The 21,934-nt window shown below is 43.9% G+C and overlaps 1 protein-coding gene across 4 annotated transcripts in view; it reads left to right on the top strand.

Annotated features, from left to right (window-relative positions):
* Nucleotides 1-19,753, top strand: part of APX6 (ascorbate peroxidase 6) — a 90,139-nt gene extending 70,386 nt beyond the window's left edge. The window contains exons 11-13 of one of the 4 annotated variants that reach the window (XR_015687594.1): nucleotides 1,902-2,055; nucleotides 3,007-3,079; nucleotides 19,479-19,753. Coding sequence is in view for 3 of the 4 variants with exons in the window: in XM_087661074.1 (XP_087517200.1) it covers nucleotides 1,902-2,010 (109 nt within the window). In the remaining variant the exon portion in view is untranslated. Of the gene's footprint in view, nucleotides 1-1,901; nucleotides 2,362-3,006; nucleotides 3,080-19,478 lie in introns of those variants that run through there. The other 3 variants (XM_087661074.1, XM_087661073.1, XM_087661075.1) reach the window with 3 other exon arrangements.
* Nucleotides 19,754-21,934: the final 2,181 nt, after the last annotated feature.

The following is a 21,934-nucleotide window of genomic DNA, read 5'->3' as shown; positions in this document are numbered from 1 at the left end:
GAAAAGACAGCTGTTCAGTACTGAAAAGGTCTTTTGGAGTTTGATCCCCAGGGCTGTAAATTATCTTTTGGTTAGGCTGTGACTGCTACAGACAGTCTTGGGCTGCTCCTGCTGTTGGAAGATCGGGCTGACTGCAGCTTTTGGCTCTGCTGGAAGAGGGTGGGAGGGCAAGAAAACACTAGGGACAGTGCGGGCCTGATGAAGGCTGGCTTCAGTATGATGGTAACCCAATCGCCATGGGAATGCTGGAGAAGGGCTGATGCCTGTTTGCTGAGTATTGAACTCAGAGACCACAATTTGAGACAAGTCTTTTGCTGAGCAACTAAAACTGTAAGACCAACTATAAGTAGCTGAGAGGTAAGTTTTAACTGGTCCAATCCGTGTTAAGCTATAGTCAAACTGCATATATGCAGAGTATTGTTTGTTAAAATACCAATCAATCATGGAAAGTATGGTTCCATTCTTCATAAAATAATATTGGATCTGTGGTAACAGCTAGGGACATTGACGTTTTGAGACTTTGGTTGACTCACAACTGGAGGTGCTTAAAGGAATGCTTCAAGAAGCCATCCACGAACACTATAAAATAATAGTAGATGTGTGGTAACTGTTAGGCACACAGACGTTTTGTGACTTTGGTTGACTCACAACTGGAGATGCTAAAAGGATTGCTTCGAGAAGCCATCCATGAACACTCTTCATGAAGCAGGCATTTCTTCAACCTGCATAACTGAGACTCTTGGAAATCTGGTGATACAAAGCATCGTTGGGCTTGTACTTATTCAAATACCTCCCATTCACCTTCTGTTGTCTCTGATTATCCGCTGGATTGAAGTGAGGAAGTATTGCTCTTCTCATCTTCTATTAAGGACTGCCACAATTGGCATTGAATCTTTATTCTATGCCCTCTAACATCCCATTGGAAGCATTGAGCAACCAAGTGCACACTATTTGTCCATCCTCCCTAAGATTGTGTGAAAGCATTCGTAATATTCTTTATCTGACATTTTCTGCTCCTCCTGGGTGTGAGAGATAAACAGTTAGCCTTTATTAGTCAATGTTCTAGCTAGTAATATGTCCCATGAGTTCTAGATGCCTGCTCATTAGAATGTGTCCTAGGCATTTCGCTTCTCCCATCCCGTAGTTTGAGAAGCGTCAATGATATATGGGGGATAGAGAGGCTGAAACATGACGTCAGAGGACCTCAGATTTCTCCAAAGGAAAGGGCCGCTGGGAACAATAACATCAGGTCTGGCTGGGACCCTCCTAAATGCAAATGCTCAATGCTTAATCTCGGGAGCTGTTCCTGTGAGGGCTTTCCCATTGGAACAGTTTTTCTGCAGGTTCCTGGTTTCTCAAATAGTAAGCAGGCCACCTGGGGGTTTTCTAAAAAGCCCCCATCTAATAAAAAATATAAAGCAAACTCTGGTTTTAAGAAACCAGCTCACCTGGTGGATTTTTGAAAAAGCCACTTCATCTAACAAAAATTTTAAAATAAAAATATAAAGCCACCTGGGGGAGGGAGGGTCAAAATAAACTCTGGAAAAAATATGAAAATATAGTCCCCTGGAGGGTTTTCAAAAAGCTCCTGTCTAATAGAAAATATAAAATAAATTCTGGTAAAAATGTCCTATTTTCAGGCATTCAGAGACAGATCCACTTGTCCCTGTCCATTTTAAGAACTGGTTTTTAGGAGGAACACCACCACTTAGGTGTTTGTACAGCCTTTCTCAGCAGATTCCATACAAGGTTAAAAAAGGGTCAATATTAAAATTATGATTCAGCTTGTAAGTAGGGAAGTAAAAATGATGGTCTCATATCACTGATATGGAAAGATTGTGTTTAGAATAATTCACCTGACAATAAGCTGCAGGGACTAACTTTTTGCAAATTCCTGGCAGATGGGTGAAGTATTATGCTGAGAAGCAGGAAAAATTCTTTGAGGATTTCAGTGCAGCCTATATAAAGCTTGTGGATTCTGGGGCCATGTGGAGAAGACAAGACACCTAACACCACTAATATCAGATCAAGTAATTTGGTGTCATTAGCAACTTGGTATGTAATGCTTCATGTCAGCTGTTGGTTCCGAAGGGTAGCTACATTATCTTTTGAAGACTAACTCACCCTTCAAATATTTTCAAGTGTAACTCTTCTTTTGAAGGGTATAAATTTTCATATCCTTACTTGAAGGGTAACATCCCTCAAAAAGGGTTCTGTAGTCTTAAAAACCAAGGCCTGCCTTGTGCACATACAAGCCTCAGAAAATTTTTTAAATTTTGAATCTGGTAGCAAAATCAAGTTTTAGTCAAATTTGTTTATATTGCATCATTATTTATGTTGTAACTAAATGGGATGTAACACTTCTTTGTGTTTATAGTTCCGTTTATGTTGTAATTTTCTTGTGCATTGCATGATGGTGAGTGTGGCAATCTAGGTTAAAAAGCAAAGATTTGGGATTTTTAGTTTCAAGTTGGAAGGCTACAATTGCAATGAGTATTAAAAGGTGCAAAGACTTTGAGGTAAGGAATGACTTCACCATAGATAAGGCTAAATTGCAAAGATCGTAACATAGCAATAATACAGCTTTGACATGACTATAATATTCTTGGAACCTACTACAAATACCAAGTGGCATATAAATAGGTTGGCCCGATTTTTCACATGTATATGTATTTCAAGCAACAAATAACACCTTGAGATTTCAAAACACATCTAATTGAAATAAACACAACATTCAAGGAAAAAATTGAAGTTCCATTGAAGTTCAAAAGGACCATTCTGTTATAGGTTATTTTTAGCAATATGTTGTTTGGTCAAGCCAATTTCCACCCGAGTTGGATATGTTTTGCATATGTATGTAAAGAAAGGCAAACTCGTGTGTTAGTAAAGTCTTGTGAGATGCTTGTATGTTGTTAGGTATGCATATGCATGTGGGTGACATAAACAAATATTTTCATGTGAATCATGATATTCTAAACACGTACATTTATGTTTGTCCCATGATAGACACACTGGTTAAATTTTTACTTATGAAGATAATTGGAACGTTTATGAGGAAATTGCCACCAATGAGGATAATGTAAGTTACATTTTCTTCCTGTATATAAGCCTCACAATATTTACGAATCTTTATGAAGTTTGTGTGTAATGTAAGAAATACGTTTAATTTTGTAAGCTCATCTATTTGAAGGTAAATGAATACATGTATAGGCGCTTATATGTAGGTAGAATGTAAGAAATAGGAAGGTTGGTAACTTATTTCATGAGAGAAAGAAAGGAAGTGATATTAATGTTGTCTAAGATGACATAGGTCATAATGACAAAGTCAAGATTGATATACAATCCACTTCTAGGTGCCATTGGTATGAATGAAGATGAACTACTAAGGCTACAAGAGTTACTAAATCAGTTACTGACCTTGAAGTAGTCTAATGCTAAGGTGTTTGGAACCTTTCACCTTGAAACATTTTGATTGCTTTGATGTTTCAACTTTATCTTGTACATCTTCAAACTCGAAGGTTCCTTGGTTATTTCCTTGGTTGGCGATGTGTTATGGTGTCACCCACTTGAAACTTTGATTTTCTAATATCAACTCTAGTTTGGTTTTTAATCTATTATGACTCCAAACATTCTTGGTAATCTTCATTCTCTTGTTCATCTTGTATTTCTTTATGCCACCCATTAAGAAGTCCTCCTAGTTCTGCATGAGATTCAAACTTCTTTTGTAATGTTGCTTCACTAAATATATAAGAAATCATGTTTGTCATACCTTGCTCATGTTCATCATTGTTGTAATTTCCTTCTATACCTTTTCTTGCATTTTTGTTGTCATGTTCTTAGCTTTTATCTTCAATCTTCTTATTGGTTGTAGTCACCTTTGTAACCAACTTTTTCTTTTGTTGTCATGTTCTTAGCTTTTATCTTCAATCTTCTTATTGGTTGTAGTCACCTTTGTAACCAACTTTTTCTTTAGTTGAGCCAAGTGCATATGCACTTTGGAGAGTGAGTCCTTTAAGGCCATATTTTATGCCTCGAAGTTATTAAATCATCGATGTAGATATTTCTCTCATATGCTTGGATCTTGGGTGGTGTTACCATGATGGTTGAGAGACTCTTAGGTACATCTTATTGATAGGGCAAAATTTCAAGTCTAATCCTCTCCCTTAAGCATTGCCCTTGCACCATAGGGGGAGGTAATGAAAGGATTGAAACTCTTTGAAGAACTGATGCTTACGAGCAAGCTCTTAGTTAAGAATTAGAGAAAATAGACGCATGAGGAAGGATTGTGCTGTTGGGGGGAGAGACACCCTGGGCACATGAAGAGGAATCCGGTCGATAGCAGGCTCTTTATTGCAAACGTAGCACTGCGTCGATGGAGTTCTCAGACGGAAAGCAATCGGAAGAATGAATCGCTGCCTAACGGAACATGTCGAGCTTGTCAGGCAAGCAGCCCCCGGTAACCATAGGTTTTCCTCCACATCAGCATATTCTTCCCATTGGCAGCTTGTCAGAGATTCAAGTCTCATGTACCCATGGCTCCATATGCCCTTAACTTTGATAATCTTCGGACGGAATAGTGCATGCGCCCAGGTTGAGAGAGAGAGAGAGAGGGAGAGAGAGAGAGTGTACGTATACCCTGGCTGAGAGAGTGAGAGAGTGTGCGCGTGCATGCACACACATGCATGTGTTATAGGATTGATAGAGAAAGACGGAAGTATTGTGTTGCAGGACTGTGGAACGAGAGAGAGAGAGAGAGAGAGAGAGAGCTGCCGACGGAACAATGGCAGATCCTTGCCCTGTGCGCCGCCCTGCCCTGTGCGTTGCCTGAACCCTTTCCCCAGGGCTGCGCAGGATCGACCTGACCCTGCGTGCAGCCGGACCGTGAGCCAGCGAGGGCGAATCTGCTCTGTTTTCCTGCCCAACGACCCTGACCTTCTGTACAGCAGGTACGCGCGTGAGAGAGAGTGGGTGCCGTCTGTCTTCCCTGCCAGACCCCTTGCCTTCCAGCCGTCGTGGTCCTGTCCTGCGCGCACTCTGTCCCACCACTCAGGCGGTTGCACTGCAGACTTCACCGTCAGTCCCCTATCTCTTCTGGCCTTCAAATCCCTTGTACTAAGAGCAACCGGCACACAGTCTTGTAGGTTTCTGGCACAGCAGAAAGAATTCTGTGATACAGCAGAAGGTCGGCCTCCACCGTGTGAGAAACCAGCTTACAGGGGTGCTGATTTCTAACTCGGCAGACAGAGATCTGTGCTGCAGCAAGACACAGAGAGAGAGAGAGAGAGAGAGAGAGAGAGAGAGAGAGAGAGAGAGGCCTGTGCTGTCTTGGTCTTCCGCGAGCTTTTGGTGTGGCATCCGACCTGCACACGTATTGAAACACCATGGCTGGACTGGATTTGGCTTTTATCGACCAAAAGGTGGCCGCCCTTGGTCCGGATTCTGATATAGAGGAACCAGAGGATATGGTTCCGTGTACGGAGGAGATGCCCCCTGGTCCGGACTTCTAGCTTGTGGGCAAACGCTCCAAGCATACGTCAGAAGAGATAATGGATCATCAGGAATGTTCGTATGCTCAGGCTGCCTCTGACTTTGTGGATTCGTAGGATATTAATTGGGAGCATTTACTGGAGTTTGCCAACACGCTACTTGGCGAGTATGTCCAACACAATCATGCAGCGTTTTATGACTCTTGAACTAACGATGTTCTGGAAGCCACGGTGGACCCGAAAAGTGTCTTGCGCTCTTTTTCGGTGTTTTACGACTGTGCTGTTATACTCTTCTTCACTGGTAGGATTCCAGTGCTTTCCCACATTCGCCAGTGGTTGCATCATTTACTACAGGGGGAGTGTGTTGAGGAGATTTTTGTTGGGCCTCGAGGCTTCTATGAGGGAGTGTTGAAATTTGAGACGCATCGGACTGAGCTTCTGTCTAAACTGCCATTATTCTTTGATTGCCGTTTGGTCCATGTTGTGCCATGGCGCCCTATGGCAGACTTTCAGCGCCTCCTTCAACGTGAATGCCCGGTGTGGGTTGAAGTGGAAAATTGCCTGGCTGTCTATTGACCGTTGTTAAAGGATGCCATGGCCGTTGTGGGAACTATTCTGGTCCCCCCGAGCCTAAGGGCCATGAATCGCAACCGTTTGTGTATGTTATGGGACACTGCTAGGAAAAGACCTGCATGGCTTTGTATTAATTGCTCTGGCATGCATCCTTTGCACTTTCGTTTGAAATGGAGCAACTTTGCAGGACACTGCTTTTCGTGTGGAAAATTGGGGCATTTTATGGCCGAATGCCCAGAGAAGAAACCATATTCAGATGATGAGCATGTTGCCCTGCCAATGGAAGACATGGTGCTTGATGCTCCATCCCAGGATGCATCCTAGCCACATAAAGTTCTGGATAAAGGTAAACAACCTGCTTCGGGTTTGGATTCCCGTGGCAATGACTGGGTAGAGGCATGTCCCAAAAAAGGTAAAAAGATTGATGTTGGCCTGCCAGCTACTGGGCCTAATGTTTCACAAGATTCCATGCGCACGTATATGCGCAAGAAAGAATTACTGTCTTCAGAGCACGCTGTGCGTACTATGGTTCCTCTGCTCCCCGTAATCAGTCTGCTCGGAAAGTATATACGGACGGTCCAAAGGGCCCACCTGCTAAGTTGGCTTTTGATACTCGAGGGAATGTGATTACGCCATGGGATCGTCGTTATCCCCGTTCCATCCCCAAGACAGTGGATATTCCGTCTACTTCTAAAGCTGGCCGTCAGAACTCTTTCGCCGTGTTAGCTGATTTTTTGGATGAGGGTGTCCTTGATATTCTAGTTGGAAAGGTTAAATCGAGGCAAGTGGTGCCTCGTTCCTGATTTTCTTTTTGAATACACATGAAGATAGCCACGTGGAATGTGCAAGGCATTTGTTCTCGCCATAAGCAACATGCCATGTGGACTGTATTGCATGAGAATCAGTGGGATGTCTTGTGTGCGGTAGAGCATAAGAGTCACGATGAAGCAGGAAAAGTTGTGGATTGCCATGGGTTTCGCTTATTTTATGCAGGGACACCCGCCGGGCATTATTCTGGTGTGCTTATGATTGTACATGAGAAATATCAGTCGGTTCTTATTAAAAATGATGTACATGGCCGCTTTGTGGTGATTGAAGTTTTATTTGAAGGAGAAATCTTATGGTTGCTAGGCCTATATGCTCCGAATGATCCTTTATCCCGTCGAGATCTTTGGAATACCTTGAAGACCTCCTTGTCACTTGGCAAATGGAGTTTTTTGATGGGGGATTTTAATATGTGTGTTGATTCTTCACAATCCACTTCAGGGCATTCGGTGATGGACGCTCTGGAAAGTCGGGTGTGGAATGTGTTTGCTCTTGCCGTGGTTAAGCAAGATCTGTGGTCCTGGCTACACCCTTTTTCTACAGGGTTTACTTTCCATTCGGCGCAGCATGCTACTACATGGTCGCGGTTGGACCGAATGTACATCATGCAGGATGATGATTTTCTTCCTGAGATGCTGGAAATGATAGTCTTGCAGTAATATGCCTTGTCAGACCATTTCCCTCTCTAGCTCGAGATACTTGCATAACCCATTGCATCTTTTATGCAACTGCTGGATAGATTCCCTTTACGTTTCAACTCGTCTTATTTGAAGCATTCGCTCTTTCGGGGCTATATGCAGCAATTGATTGATAGATTTTTATTGGACTTTGCCTCTTAGGGCACTGCTTCCTTTGAACGATTGCTCTCTAATGTGCAACGGATAGCTCGGCAGTATGGGATCCACCATGTCTCTCTTTGTCAGCGGCATCGACACGCAACGGAGGACTTACTGGCTTTGGTTCGTTCTCTGCTGGTAGACACTCCAGATGATGAATTTCTGCTGTCACTGGCAATGCGTTTGGTTGATCTTATTAAAGAGTTTCAGCTGAAATCTTATCAGCAGGCCAAATTACAAAAGTTGACTGAGAATTTGCAAGATAGTGCTTGTCAAACTCATAAGTTCTTTCACGCGCTGCATGCCTCTCCGGCTCGAGAAAATATGACTAGACTCCAGAATTCGGAGGGTCAAATGGTCACTGACCCTTAGACTATTGTTAATATGTGCAGGAATTATTTTTTGGAGCTTCTTGGTTCTTCTCAGTCACGTTACGCATGCACGTTTAGTCTTCTATGATCTGGTCCGATAACAGGTTTCACTTGATATGCAAACTACTTTGGAGTCTGATATTTGTGAGGAGGTTATGGATGTTTTGTTACGCCTGCCTAAGGATAAAAGTCCCGGTTGGGATAGTCTCACCAATGAATTCTTTGAGAGCTTTGCTACCTAATTGGTGAAGCCATTGACGGCTATGTTTCAGCAGGTTTGGGAAACAGGGTTCATGCCTTCCTCATGGAAAGAAGGGCTTATCAAATTGCTTCCAAACGTTCCTTCGCCGTCAATGTTGCAACACTAAAGACCAATCTCTTTGATGGGTTCGATGTATAAAATCTTTTCCAAAGTGCTGGCGAATCGGCTCCACAAACATCTTCCGGCCATTGTGCATCCTCTTCAATATGGTTTCATTAAGGGCCGCAACATTCTGCATAATATCTTAAATGTGCAAATGGCTATTGACTATACAAGGTACTCTAGTCAGGAAGTGGTATTGATCCAATTGGATCTGGAAAAGGCGTTTGACTATTTAGACTGGTCTTTCATTGCAGAACTTATGTCTACGATGGGCTTTGGCACTCGGATGCCCCGCTTGATCTACACCATTAGTGCGGCGGCCTCTTCGCGAGTTATGCTAAATGGTGGTATTATAGAGCCCTTTGTCCTGGCACGTTCTATGAGACAGGGTTGTCCTTTAAGTCCTCTCTTCTTTGCCCTGGCGACTCATCCGGTTCTGTTGATGTTATCCTCGATGGCAGCTTCTGCTCAGTTGGCCGAATTGTCTCTTCCTTTTGGTCAGCACTTCGTTATCAATCTTTGGTAAATGACAGTTTTATGATTTTACGTGCGGACAAGGACAATATTCGCAAGGCATTAGATGTTTGGATGCTCTTTGGTCAGGCTTCTGGTCTTCGTATCAATACTTTCAAATCGGCCCTTCTCAGTTGTACGGAGTCCGATTTACAGTCATTGGGCTGGCAGGGACACCCTTTGGGTGTTGATGTTCGGTCAAAACAACTACTACAGTGGATTTCGCAGAAACTGGCAGCGAAGTTTCTCTATTGGAAGTCGCAAGCTTGGCCCTTCCATGTTCGCCTCAAAGTGGCTCAAACAATTATGCTGCCAATGCTCACATATTTCTTACCATTGCTGCCTTGGACTCCTACTACTTTGAATGCTCTCACCCGGCCCATTCGTTTCATGTTATGGAAGAAGGATTCATTGCATGCCGATATTTCGTGGATTTCGTGGTCGCATACATGTACCCCCAAACGCTTGGGTGGTGGGGCTATTTTGGATGCCGAAACTCATATGCTGGCACTTCGTTGGTCTCTTTTTCGTGCCATGTGTATGGAGCATCACCCGTGGGCTGCTATAGCCCGTTATTTTCTTGAGGACTGCAGGCTTCTGCATGGGAATACACAAATTCGAGGCTCCTGGTGGCATGTGCTTAATGCAGACTCTCGGTTTTTGAGTCCTTCCTCATCTCTGCTTGTTCATTTGGTCGGCTCTTGGCAATTGGTTCTTCAGAAGGTGCGTTGGTCTCCAGCGGAGGACCGCGTAAATACTAACTCTTTTCAATTGGAATTGTTGGCAGTCTCGAGATTACTTTCATGGGAAGGCAAACAGGAGCTTAGACCAAAATTTAACCGCATGGCCCGCGTGCTTGACCTCAGTTGCAGATGCCACCCTTGCCAGTCGTAATGTCTTCATATCATTTCGTACTGCCAGGAGGCTTTTTCGAATCCCTCGTGGATACCATGATTTATGGGAACAACTTCTGTTAGTGCTCCAGAGCAGGCAACCCTTTCCTGCCCTTGCTCTGAATCGCCCTTGGCAGGGCTGGGTCCTTGTAGGTCGGTTAAATTTGGAAAAGGCCTTAGCTAACCAAGTGTACCATCTTCTAATTAAAGATCATCAATGGCTGGTCACTAAAGCTAATACTGTATGGGGGTTGCGAAAATCTCACTCATGGTGGAAGGCAACTGTGATGGAGGGTTGGGTGAACAAGACACCTTTCAAATGCAAGGTCTTTCTTTGGAGGGTAATGATTGGTGGTCTTCCTCTTGCCTCGGCCCTTTTCAAGCGTCGAATCTCTAACGGCAACTGTTTCTTCTGCACCACTGCTGTGGAATCGGCCCGTCATCGATTTATCTCTTGCCCTCTCGCTAAGAAAATATGGTTCCTTTTGTCAGTGGTTTGGCGAGTTGGTTTCTCAACGAGTCCTTTCGATTGGGTTTTTGTACGCCCAAAATACCCCCGCATCGGCACAGTTGCATATGAAGACCTTGTTTCATTTTCTCAGATATTGGGGATGCTGGCATAATTGGACTACTCGGAATGCCTTTCTTTTTGATTCGGCCTCTAATGTTCAGGGACACATTGCCAGGCTTAAAGGCCTCTTGCTTTGGCAAATTGATCTCATTCGGCACTCTGACTTGCTCCCTCGGGAAGACTTGCTTCCTTGGCATAGGGCAATTTCGCCGGTGTCTTTGCCATGACTTGTGTATCTCAGTCCGTGTTTTGTACTGAGAAGTTCACACACGGTGGCTTAGAACCATCGTGTATCTTGTAATCATGTAACCTTGTACCTTTTTTTTGTAATTAATACAATTACCTTTTACGAAAAAAAAGAGGGAGGGAGGGAGAAGAGATCCGTCGCGGGTGCCCGTCGCCGTCGCCGTCGCCGTCGCCTGTACCCTGTCGCCATCGCCTGCAGCCTCGCCGCCTGCGCTTGCAGGTCCGTCGCCGTCGCTTGCAGGCCCGTCACTTGCATCTGGAGGCCCGTTGTCGTATACCCTGGCGGAGAGAGTGAGAGAGTGTATGTGCGTGCATGCGCGCACATGCATGTGTTATAGGATTGATAGAGAAAGATAGGGAAGTATTGTGCTGTAGGACTGTGGAACGAGAGAGAGAGAGAGAGAGAGAGAGAGAGAGAGAGAGAGAGAGAGAGAGAGAGAGAGAGAGAGAGGGAGGGAGGGAGGGAGGTAGGGAGGGAAGAGATCCATCGTGGGTGCCCGTCACCGTTGCCTGCACCCCGTCACCATCGCATGCAGCCTTGTTGCCTGCGCCCCATCGCCGTCGCTTGCAGCCCTGTCACCATCGCCTGCATCTGGAGGCCTGTCGCCGTCACCTGTATCTGGAGACCCGCCGCTGTCGTCTGGAGGCCCGTCATCTGCTGCTGCCTGGACCTAGACCTGCCGTCACTTGCATCTGCGCCTTGCTGCAGAAAACCCTAATTCGACTGTTTTCGTCAACGAAAAGAAGTGCCGACAGAGAGACAGAGCGAGAGCAACAGAGGCAGGTGTGGACGCTGTTCTTGCGCTGGCCCCTGGTGCCTGTCCGCGTGACCTGGACTCTGTTGACCTGGCCCGCCCCGTTTTTCGTGTCCTGCATACTGCCTACCGTCAATTGTGCTGCGCCATAGCGTGGATGCCTTGACTAGCGTATCGCAGATTTGCCAGGTTTAATCGGGTGGTGATACAACACGATTGGTTTGGATATGGCCTTTATCAACCAAACGGTGGCAGCCCTTAGCTCAGATTCTGATACAGAGGAACCATAGGATATGGTTCCTTGCACAGAGGAGATGCCTCCTGGTCCTGACTTCCAGCCTGCGGGCAAACGCGCCAAGCATACTTCGGAAGAGACAATGGATCATGAGAAACGTTCTTATGCTCAGGTTGCCTTTGATTCTATGGATTCTGAGGATGTTGATTGGGAGCATTTGTTGGAGTTTGCAAACATGCTACTTGGAGATTATGTCCAACATAATCATGAAGCTTTTTCTGGAGCTGAAGATGTTCTGGAAGCCGGGGTGGACCCGAAAAATGTCTTGCGCTCATTTTCGGTGTTTTATGACCGTGCTGTTATACTCTTCTTCACTGGCAGGATCCCAGTGCTTTCCCATATTCGCCAGTGGCTGCACCATCTACTACAAGGGGAGTGTGTTGAGGACATTTTGGTTGGGCCCCGAGGCTTCTATGAGGTGTTGTTGAAATCTGAGAAGCACCGTGCTGATCTCCTGTCTAAACTGCCATTGTTTTTTGATCGCCATTTGGTCCATGTTGTGCCATGGCACCCAATGGCAGATTTCCAGCGCTTGCTTCAACGTGAATGCCTGGTGTGGGTTGAAGTGGAAAATTGTCCGGTTGTCTATTGGCCAGTGTTAAAGGATGCCATGGCCGTTGTGGGCACTGTTCTGGTCCCCTCGAGCCTAAGGGCCATGAATTGTAGCTGTTTGTATATGCTATGGAACACTGCTAGGAAAAGGCCTGCTTGGTTACGTCTTAATTGCTCTGGCATACATCCTTTGCACTTTCGTTTGAAATGGGGCAACTTTGCAGGCCATTGCTTTTCCTGTGGAAAATTGGGGCATTTTATGGACGAATGCCCAGAGAAGCAACCGACTTCAGATGCTGAGCATGTTGTGCTGTCCATGGAAGATATGGTGCTTGATGCTCCGTCGCAGGATGCAACCCAGCCACCTAAAGTTTTGGATAAAGGTAAACAACACGTTTCGGGTTTGGATTCTCGTGGCAATGACTGGGTAGATGTGCGTGCCAAAAAAGGTAAAAGGTCTGATGCTGGCCTGGCGGATACTGGGCCTAATGCTTCACAAGATTCCATGCGCACTTATATGCGCAAGAAAGAAATGGTGTCTTCAGAGCACAATGCTCATACTACGGTTTCCTCTGCTCCCTGTAATTAGTCTACTAGGAAAGTATATACGGACGGTTCAAAGGGCCCACTTGCTAAGTTGACTTTTGATACTAGAGGTAATGTGACTACTCCATGGGATTGTCGTTATCCCCGTTCCATCCCCAAGACAGTGGATAGTCCGTCTACCTCTAAAGCCGGCCGTCAGAACTCCTTTGCTGTGTTAGCTGATTTTTTGGATGAGGGAGTCCTTGACATTCTAGCAGAAAAGGTTAAATCGAGGCAAGGGATGCCTCGTTCTTGATTTTCTTTTTGAATACACATGAAGATAGCCAGGTGGAATGTGTGAGGCATTTGTTCTCGCCATAAGCAACATGCCATGTGGACTGTATTGCATGAGAATCAGTGGGATGTTTTGTGTGTTGTTGAGCACAAGAGTCACGGTGAAGCAGGAAAAGTTGTGGATTGCCATGGGTTTCGCTTGTTTTATGCAGGGACACATGCCATGCATTATTCTGGTGTGCTTATGATTGTACATGAGAAATACCAGCCTGTTCTTATTAAAAATGATGTACATGGCTGTTTCATGGTGATTGAAGTTTTAGTTGAAGGAGAGATCTTATGGTTGTTGGGCCTCTATGCTCCAAATGACCCTCTATCCCACCGGGATCTTTGGAATACTTTGCAGACCTTCTTGTCACTTGGCAGACGGGGTTTTTTGATGGGGGATTTTAATATGTGTATTGATTATCACAGTCCACATCAGAGCATTCGATGATGGACACTACGGAAAGTCGTGTGTGGAATGCGTTTTCTCTTGCTGTACTTAAGCAAGATCTTTGGTCTTGGCTACACCCTTCTTCTACAGGGTTAACTTTCCATTTTGCGCAGTATGCAACTACATGGTCGTGGTTGGACCGCATGTACATCATGCAGGATGATGATTTTCTTCCTGGGATGCTGGAAATGAAAGTGTTGCAGCAATATGCCTTGTCGGATCATTTCCCTCTACAGCTTGAGATACTTGCTCAACCCATTGCACCTTTTAAGCAACTTCTGGATAGACTCCCTTTGCATTTCAACTCGTCTTATTTGAAGCATTCAATCTTTCAGGACTATATGTAGCAATTGATTGATAGATTTTTATTGGACTTCGCCTCTGAGGGCAATGCTTCTTTTGAACGATTGCTCTCTAATGTGCAGCGGGTTGCTCGGTAGTATGGGATTCATCATTTTCTCTTTGTCGGCGCCGTCAAAAAGCAGCGGAGGAGTTACTGGCTTTGGTTCGTTCTCTGCTGATGGACACTCCAGATGATGTATCTTTGTTGTCACTGGCGATGTGTTTGGCTGATCTTATTAAAGAGTTTCAGTTGAAATCTTATCAACAGGCCAAATTGCAAAATTTGACTGAGAATTTGCAAGATAGTGGTTGTAAGACTTATAAGTTCTTTCGAGCTCTACATGCATCTCCTGCTCGAGAAAATCTGACTAGACTCCAGGATCCAGAAGGTCGAATGGTCATTGATCCTTAGACTATTGTGAATATGTGCAGGAATTATTTTCTAGACCTTCTTGGTTCTTCTTCTTCACCTTCTGACCAAGTTACTCATGCACGCTCAGTTTTCTATGATCTGGTCCGCAATTAGGTTCCACTTGATATGCAAACTACTTTGGAGACAGATATTTGTGAGGCGGAGGTTATGGATGTTTTGTTACACCTGCCCAAGGATAAAAGTCCCGGTTGGGATGGTCTCACCAATGAATTCTGAGATTTCTGCTACCCAACTGGTGAAACCATTGACGACTATGTTTCAGTAGGTTTGGGAAACGGGGTTCATGCCTTCCTCATGGAAAGAAGGTCTTATTAAACTGCTTCCAAAAGTTCCTTCGCCGTCAATGCTGAAACATTGGAGACCAATTTCTTTGATGGGTTCGATGTATAAAATCTTTTCCAAAGTGATGGCGAATCGGCTCCACAAGCATCTTCCGGCCATTGTGCATTCTCTTCAATATGGTTTCATTAAGGGACGAAATATTCTGCATAATATTTTAAATGTGCAAATGGCTATTGACTATGCAAGGCACTCTGATCAGCAAGTGGTATTGATTCAATTGGATCTGGAAAAGGCTTTTGATTACTTGGACTGGTCTTTCATTGCAGAACTTATGTCTACTATGGCTTTGGTACTCGGATGTCCCGCTTGATCTACACCATTAGTGCTGCGGCTTCTTCGCGAGTTATGCTGAATGGTGGTGTTACAGAGCCATTTGTCCTTGCAGGCTCCGTGAGATAGGGTTGCCCTTTGAGTCCTCTCTTCTTTGTCCTTGCGACTCATCCAGTTCTTTCGATGTTATCTTCTATGGCAGCTTCTACTCAGTTGGCTGGATTGTCTCTTCCTTTTGGACAACAGTTCATTGCTCAATCTTTGGCTGATGATAGCTTTATGATTTTGTGTGCGGACAAGGACAATATTCGCAAAGCATTAGATGTTTGGACGCTCTTTGGTCATGCTTTTGGTCTTCAAATCAACGCTTTCAAATCATCCATTCTCAGTCGTACGGAGTCCGATTTATAGTCATTGGGCTGGCAGGGACATGTGGTTCCCCGTGGTTCCATTGTCAGGCAACTTGGGTACCCTTTGGGTGTTGATGTTCGGCCAAAGCAGCTACTAGAGTAGATCTCACAGAAACTGGCAGCTAAGTTTCTGTATTGGAAGTCGCAGGTTTGGCCTTTCCATGTTCGCAAGTGGGACATGAGCTGTCCAAGGAGCCTGTAGATCAAGCACAAATCATGCTGATCTACTGAGGGCTTTTGCTACTATTGTTGTGCTAGTTAGGATGGTAAGGAAGCTTTAGGGGGTGCCCAAGGAGGCACACAACAAGCCTCAAGTGCCCAAATGAAAGAGAGAGCAAGATCCAAGCTCCAAGGGTTTGAGCTATGGCTGCCTTGATTGACTACAACCTAAAAATTGAATAAAAAACACTAAAAGAATACTTCAATACCTCTGTAGCAATGCCATGAGGGTGCCTCAATTGGTCGGGAAGGTGCTCGAGAAGGCGAGGAGTGACGGGAGTTAGGAAAGGTTGGCTATGGCTATCGGGAAGGAGACCCAATATACAAAGTATACTACATGCTGACAAATGCACATGCATAATGTGTCACTTGGCTAGTATCCCTCGTGGGGAAATTGTTCACTTGCCTAAGTGCCCTAGTACAAAGATGATAAAATCATGCAATGCAAAGGAGAATGGTACAAGAGGGGAGAAGATGATGTCGAAGACAAAGTGTTGAAGTCTGTAGAATACCAAGAAGGGCAGAAACCCTCTCTCAACCTGGATGTAGATGTCGAAGGAGGAAGAGGAGCCTAATGTCAGTCGTCGTGTGGTGTCGAGAACCATGATGAATGGAAGAAGATGATGAAAATGATGAATCACCTTGCTAGTAGAGTTAGTGCCGTGATAGCATCAAGATATTGCAATATCCGTATTGGAAGGGGAAGCCTCCATGCTAGATGAATAACAAACACTCCTTGGATGATGAAACCATAATAAGAACGGCACACATCCCCACGTTTCTAGCCCAGGAAGGACCAAAGCAAACTTGCAAGTTAGCCCGATTGACATACAAAACCCTACAAGAGAGATAAGAATTTGCAAGCACAAAGGTCAGTAGTGAGATGCTCCAAAGCAAAACATAATAGAAAGAAAAAGCTAATTGAAAGTACAATGCAATGAATGTGTACGTGTGTGAGTAAATTCAACGGAAGACATAAGAATGGAAAAGCTAAGGACAATGAATCCTATGGGCCCAACTCTAAGAGTGCAAAAAATGGATGCTAGGCTGACCAAGGACAGGGCTGTCCGCATGCCACATGTCCACTAGCAACAACGAGTGGTGCAGAGGGAGCAGATGAAGCAGTCATTTCCTCTTCTTTGAGTAGTCATTTCCTCTTCTTTGAGCAGTCATTTCCTCTACTCATACCTAGGATCTAGAGGATGTACCTAGATCGGGGCCCTTGGATCTTCAGCAGCAACTTGGTGACTAGGCCTTCATATTTCTTCTAGCATGGAGTCACGGAGCTAGTGGCTTCTCTCCCGAGGTTGCATTTTGGGTTCTACAGCTCATCTAGTCTCCTGACTATCTTCAAAGGTCACCTTCTTTTTGAGGTGGTATTCTCAGATTACAGGGTGGACCTTTTTCATCCCTTGGTCTGCATGGAGCCACATCGCGAGATTGAGTATGGGCATATCCTTATGGTTCTCAGCACCACACAAAGTTTGAGATTCCTTCTATTCATTGCATGATTTCATAATCTTTGTACTAGGACGCTTAAGTAAGTGAACAATTTTCCCACGAGGGACATTGTCTAAGTGGCACTTGCTGCATGAGCATTCTTCAGCATGTAGCATTGCATCTCCACCTCTCTCTTCTCTTGTTCCCCTTTTTGGGCCTAAGAGGGGATGTTGAGAAACCCTTTACCCTTCACCCGCAATTTGCATTTTTGCGTATAGGGTTTTCGTTTAGGATTTGTAGTTCAAAAAGGGGCGCCACCCTAGTTTGACTGTGCCTATTTATCAGCCACTCTCTCATTCATTCCTTAGGGTTGATCCTTCAGTTCGTCACTCCCACTCTCTCTCCATTAGTCTTTTGACACACACTCTCTCCATCATCTCTCTCTCTCCTCTCCTACCACCATCTCCACACTCTCCTAGCTCCAGCCTCCCTCTCCAGTTAGCTGTGTTTATAGTGGCAGTGTGCTCCTCTTTAGCTGGCGTCCATCCTCCATTGTTGGCGACATCATCTTCTGTGCTCCTACACCTTGGGTTTGGAGTCCACACTCTCTTGGCGTTAGCATCCACCCTATCTAGCGTCATCCTCCACCCTTTTAGTGGCTCCACCTTGCGTTTGGTAGCCAGGGAGGTTCCTCACCATCTGGTGTCTCTCTCCAGCAAGTGTCACCTTCATGAGAGGCAGTTGCACCTTGTGTTTGGTTCTTGGCTGCTTCCCACCCTTTTGATATCACTCTAGTAGCGAGCTGGCATCACCTCATCAGGCTTGCATTTGGAAACATAGACTTCATTAGCTGTCTCCATGTTTGTAGGTACCACTCTTCATCCTCGCGTTTGTAGATTCAGAGGCTCCTCACCCTTCGACGGCAGTCTTCCTGATCCGAGTGACACCTCATCATCTTGTGTTTGTAAACTCAAAGGCTTCTTCGACAGTCTTCCTACACTCCAGGGCTTCCTTTGTGTTACGATACCCTTGTATTAGATTCACTTCATCAGCATGATTCATCTTTCATCATCTTTTGTGTTACTTTTCTAGGATACATCTATGCTTCACCCAGAACTAGCATTTCAAGGGGTTCAATGAGAGGCGGTATAGTCGACATCAGTAACTGAAGCATTGCTCGGTGGGTGGGTTACGAAAGGTCTACGTGGCCTAGGGATGCCTGTGGGATTAATCTCCATTCTAGGGATTACCAGTTTCATATCGTTAGGTGCTAGAAAAGCCAATGGGGCTCCCCTTCCAAGGAAGTTTGGTGGCCTATTCCCTAGGTATGGTTGGTTGTATGGTTGTGAGTATGGAAGCTTGCTTGGTATCCTGCAAAATGCATGGCGTCATAGCCAAACCTACCACAATTGGTGCAAGGTTGGGATCTAGGGTCCTGACATTGTGATGTAAGGTGATTTCCACCACAATGCATGCATTGGACATGTGGGCGCGTAGGTCTCCTCACTATCTCCTATAGCCTTGCCAGCTCCATCGATCTCACTCTATTTTTCAAAAATTAAGGATTAGGTTTTTCTTGCATTTGTTATTGGATTGACTTGTGTTGTTGATTTCAACATGTAACCAATGACCACATTCTATCACATGTATCTATAGGAGTTTCAAATTGTGACGTGGCCAAGTAAAAGTTTCACTTGTGGACTTTAAGGACTCGAAAGGGATCCATATGGATATTTAGATCTTTGTCTGAGCTCATCAACATATTGAGTGTACTCTTCTTAGAAAACAACTCCTCCTTTGAGTTTGGCTACTTGATGAAAGTGATGTTGAGACTTCAAGCTCAAGCTACTAACCTGACATGATAGCTATGTGTCTAGCTGTCCCTAGCATGTGTGTGTCATTGAATAAGTCGGGTCATGACTTAATTGTAGTTAGTAGATTAGTACGATTTTGGTCACTTAGACCTAGTTGTATTAGGTTACTGAGTCTGTGTGTGAGTACTTGAATAATGATGAAGAAAATTAGAGCATTGAGCTCTCTGTGGCCTCATGTCTCTCTCTCCCATTCTCTCAACATGGCGTCAGAGCATGGTCTTGTTGAGCATGAGCATAATTAGGCGCTCAGTGGGGACTGCAATCAATGAAAATCTTGGGTAAGAGACATATAGTTGATATGTCTTATGATCAGGACCTGTTTGAGGCATTCAAGGGTGTCCCCATTAGCTCTTCTTTGATACATATGGAGTAGTGTTGAGTGTTAACCATTAGAACTTCAACCAATAGCAAACATGTGTGGACGTCCCTAAAATTGTGCATGTTTCTAGATGATAGCGTGGACAACATTTGAGCTTTGATAAGTGCTGTCATACTTGATTGCTAATGAAGAGAGATAGTGCTTACTCTGTGTTTCTTTCTGGGCATTATGCAGTGCTGAAAATGGTAGCACTAAACTGAGCAGTAGAGAACACATGGATAGATTAGTGTGAGCTGCAAGAAATTGCGCCTACTATCTGAGCATTAAATGAAGCAATTTGTAGCTCATTTGGGAGCTAGCATAACACAATCTCCTTGAATATTGTCACTAAGTATGCTTGCCATGTGGTGGAGCACTCCTAAAGTGATCGGAAGCCTTATGTAACAGACTGAGTGTGATCATAAAGTTGAGGCAACTTGTATGTAATGCTTGGAGGTTATTCAACAAAGCTTTAGAGGAACAATGGAAGGCTTCAATGTCCAATTTTGGGGTGGTTAATTGATGGTAAAATGGAGGTACTTGGCTAGTTGCAATTGTAAGAAACTTCTTGGTTGCTACATGTTGTGTAAGAAAGTCTTGATACTCATAGAAATGTCTGTGAACTTACAAATGAAAAGGCATATGTTTGGAACGCTTTAAGGGGTTTTCTAAATAGAGAACATTCAGAATTTAGCAGAGAACTTGCTGCTGGTCACTCATAGTTGATATTGCAAACAACTTGTCTTCATATTTATTGGATTGATTGGAGTGCATACAAACACCTTGTCTGTGAAAATTACTTGGTTTCTAGGAAGTCAAGTTGAAATTTTTTTATCACTGCAGTGAATACATTCTGTCATAGACGTGCCAAATGTAGAGAGATCAGATAATATGACTCAAATAGTGGGTGACAAAATCAATAACAGTAACTATGCTATTTGGAAGTTTCGGATGGAGAACTTTCTGATGGGAAAGGGCTATTGGGATTTAGTCATGGGTGTTGAAGCTAAACTCGAGCTTCCCGAAAAAAATCCTACAGGTGAATAGAGATGGGCACATCGAGCATCGTTGGAAAGATTCCAAAGGGTGTTGCATTGGTTGTCCTTGTGTATATATGATGCAATGGTCATGTAGATAATGAACTGCAAGTCACTAGAGGATGCTTTGAATATTTTTATGTGGTATTATGGCACGATCACTAGTGCTCATGAAATTTAGCTAAAGTAGAAGTTCAACAATATGGATAGGAAAGGTTGATGCATACAGGACTATGTGACCGAAATTAAGACCATTGCACATCAGCTAGCTCTAGTTGGAGTTGATATTTGATGATGAGGATTTAGTGGCTATTATCCTAAATGGTTTAGGACTTGAGTACAAATGTTTTGATACCTCTATATCAGTGCATGCTTAGAGACCAGATTTTAATGAGCTTGTGTCATTGCTCATATATAAAGAAGTCAAATTGGGGTTAGCTACTAGATTAAGTAGCTCTAAAAGCAAAGATGCAGTGTTCTATTCTAATCAACAAGGTCGTGGAAGCTGTGAAAGAGGGTTTGCTCGCGGAAGAGGAACACAACAGAATGCATCTCATAGTAGTATTACTTAGCCGAGTTAGAATGAAAAAGGTGGTGGACATTTTAGAATGAGGGGGAGATCTAGCCTTAGGGGTAGAGGATCCTGGGCAGCCACATCATACTCATGACAATTCGAATAAAGATAAGGATTGTCACTATTGTGGTAAGTATGGCCGCATTACCAAAGAGTGCTAGAAAAAATAGACTAACCAGAAAGGCAAATAGAAGGGACACTATGCATCATCGAGTCATACAGAGGATGTATTAGCTGATAGACAAATGATGACAACTTGTAAGAACAAACCTTGTTGAACCAAATCTACCACCATAACTTCTGGTAGAAGTATCCAAACAAAGTGTACCACATGTCAAAACGTAGCTCTTGAAGAGTACTTTGACCGTATGTAGGTGGCATAATTATGAAAATTAGATAGAATAAAAACTATTCTAAAATAGTTTGCTGCTTGCATCATAACTGGCTCCATAGTTTACATGCTTTAGCTACCAATGTGTCTTGTAGGTAAGGAAACTCATTTAGTATAGAAATAGGCCTCCAAGAAGCTTCCTCAAGTGGAAAACCTCTCCACTTGATTAAATATTCAATGATAGGACGAGAGTAAGATTTTTCTCACGCTGACCTATAACAACCTCTGGGATGTACTGAATAAGACCTTTATTAATAGATGGTAGCTCATTAACTATATCAAGAAGATTACCATAGAAAGGCTTGAGCTGACTAACATGGAATACATTACAAATCTTAGTGGAAGAGGGTAGCTTTAATGTATGTGCCAAGTCTCCAATGTGCTTTCAGGATCCTATAGGGTTCATAAAATCTGCGAGCAAGCTTGTTATCGGATCAATCCTTTAAAGTAGAATACCTAGACTTGGGCACCTTCAACAAGACTAATTCTCCTTCTTGGAATTCTAAGGGTCACCTATTCTCGTTTGCATTCATCTTTATATGGTCTTGGGCTTTCTTAAAGATTCATCTTATATTGTTAAAGAAAGGATTGCATTCTTTTCAAATTTTCTTTTCCATGAGGATTGATTCTTTAATTGAGCATGACTGTG

Source organism: Lygodium microphyllum, chromosome 20, assembly GCF_053477565.2.
Source record: "Lygodium microphyllum isolate KBCC chromosome 20, Lygodium_microphyllum_v1.1.10, whole genome shotgun sequence".
Taxonomy (NCBI): Eukaryota; Viridiplantae; Streptophyta; class Polypodiopsida; order Schizaeales; family Lygodiaceae; genus Lygodium; species Lygodium microphyllum.
The sequence above is the reverse complement of the archived record's forward strand: the minus strand, read 5'-3'. Positions and strand labels throughout refer to the sequence as shown.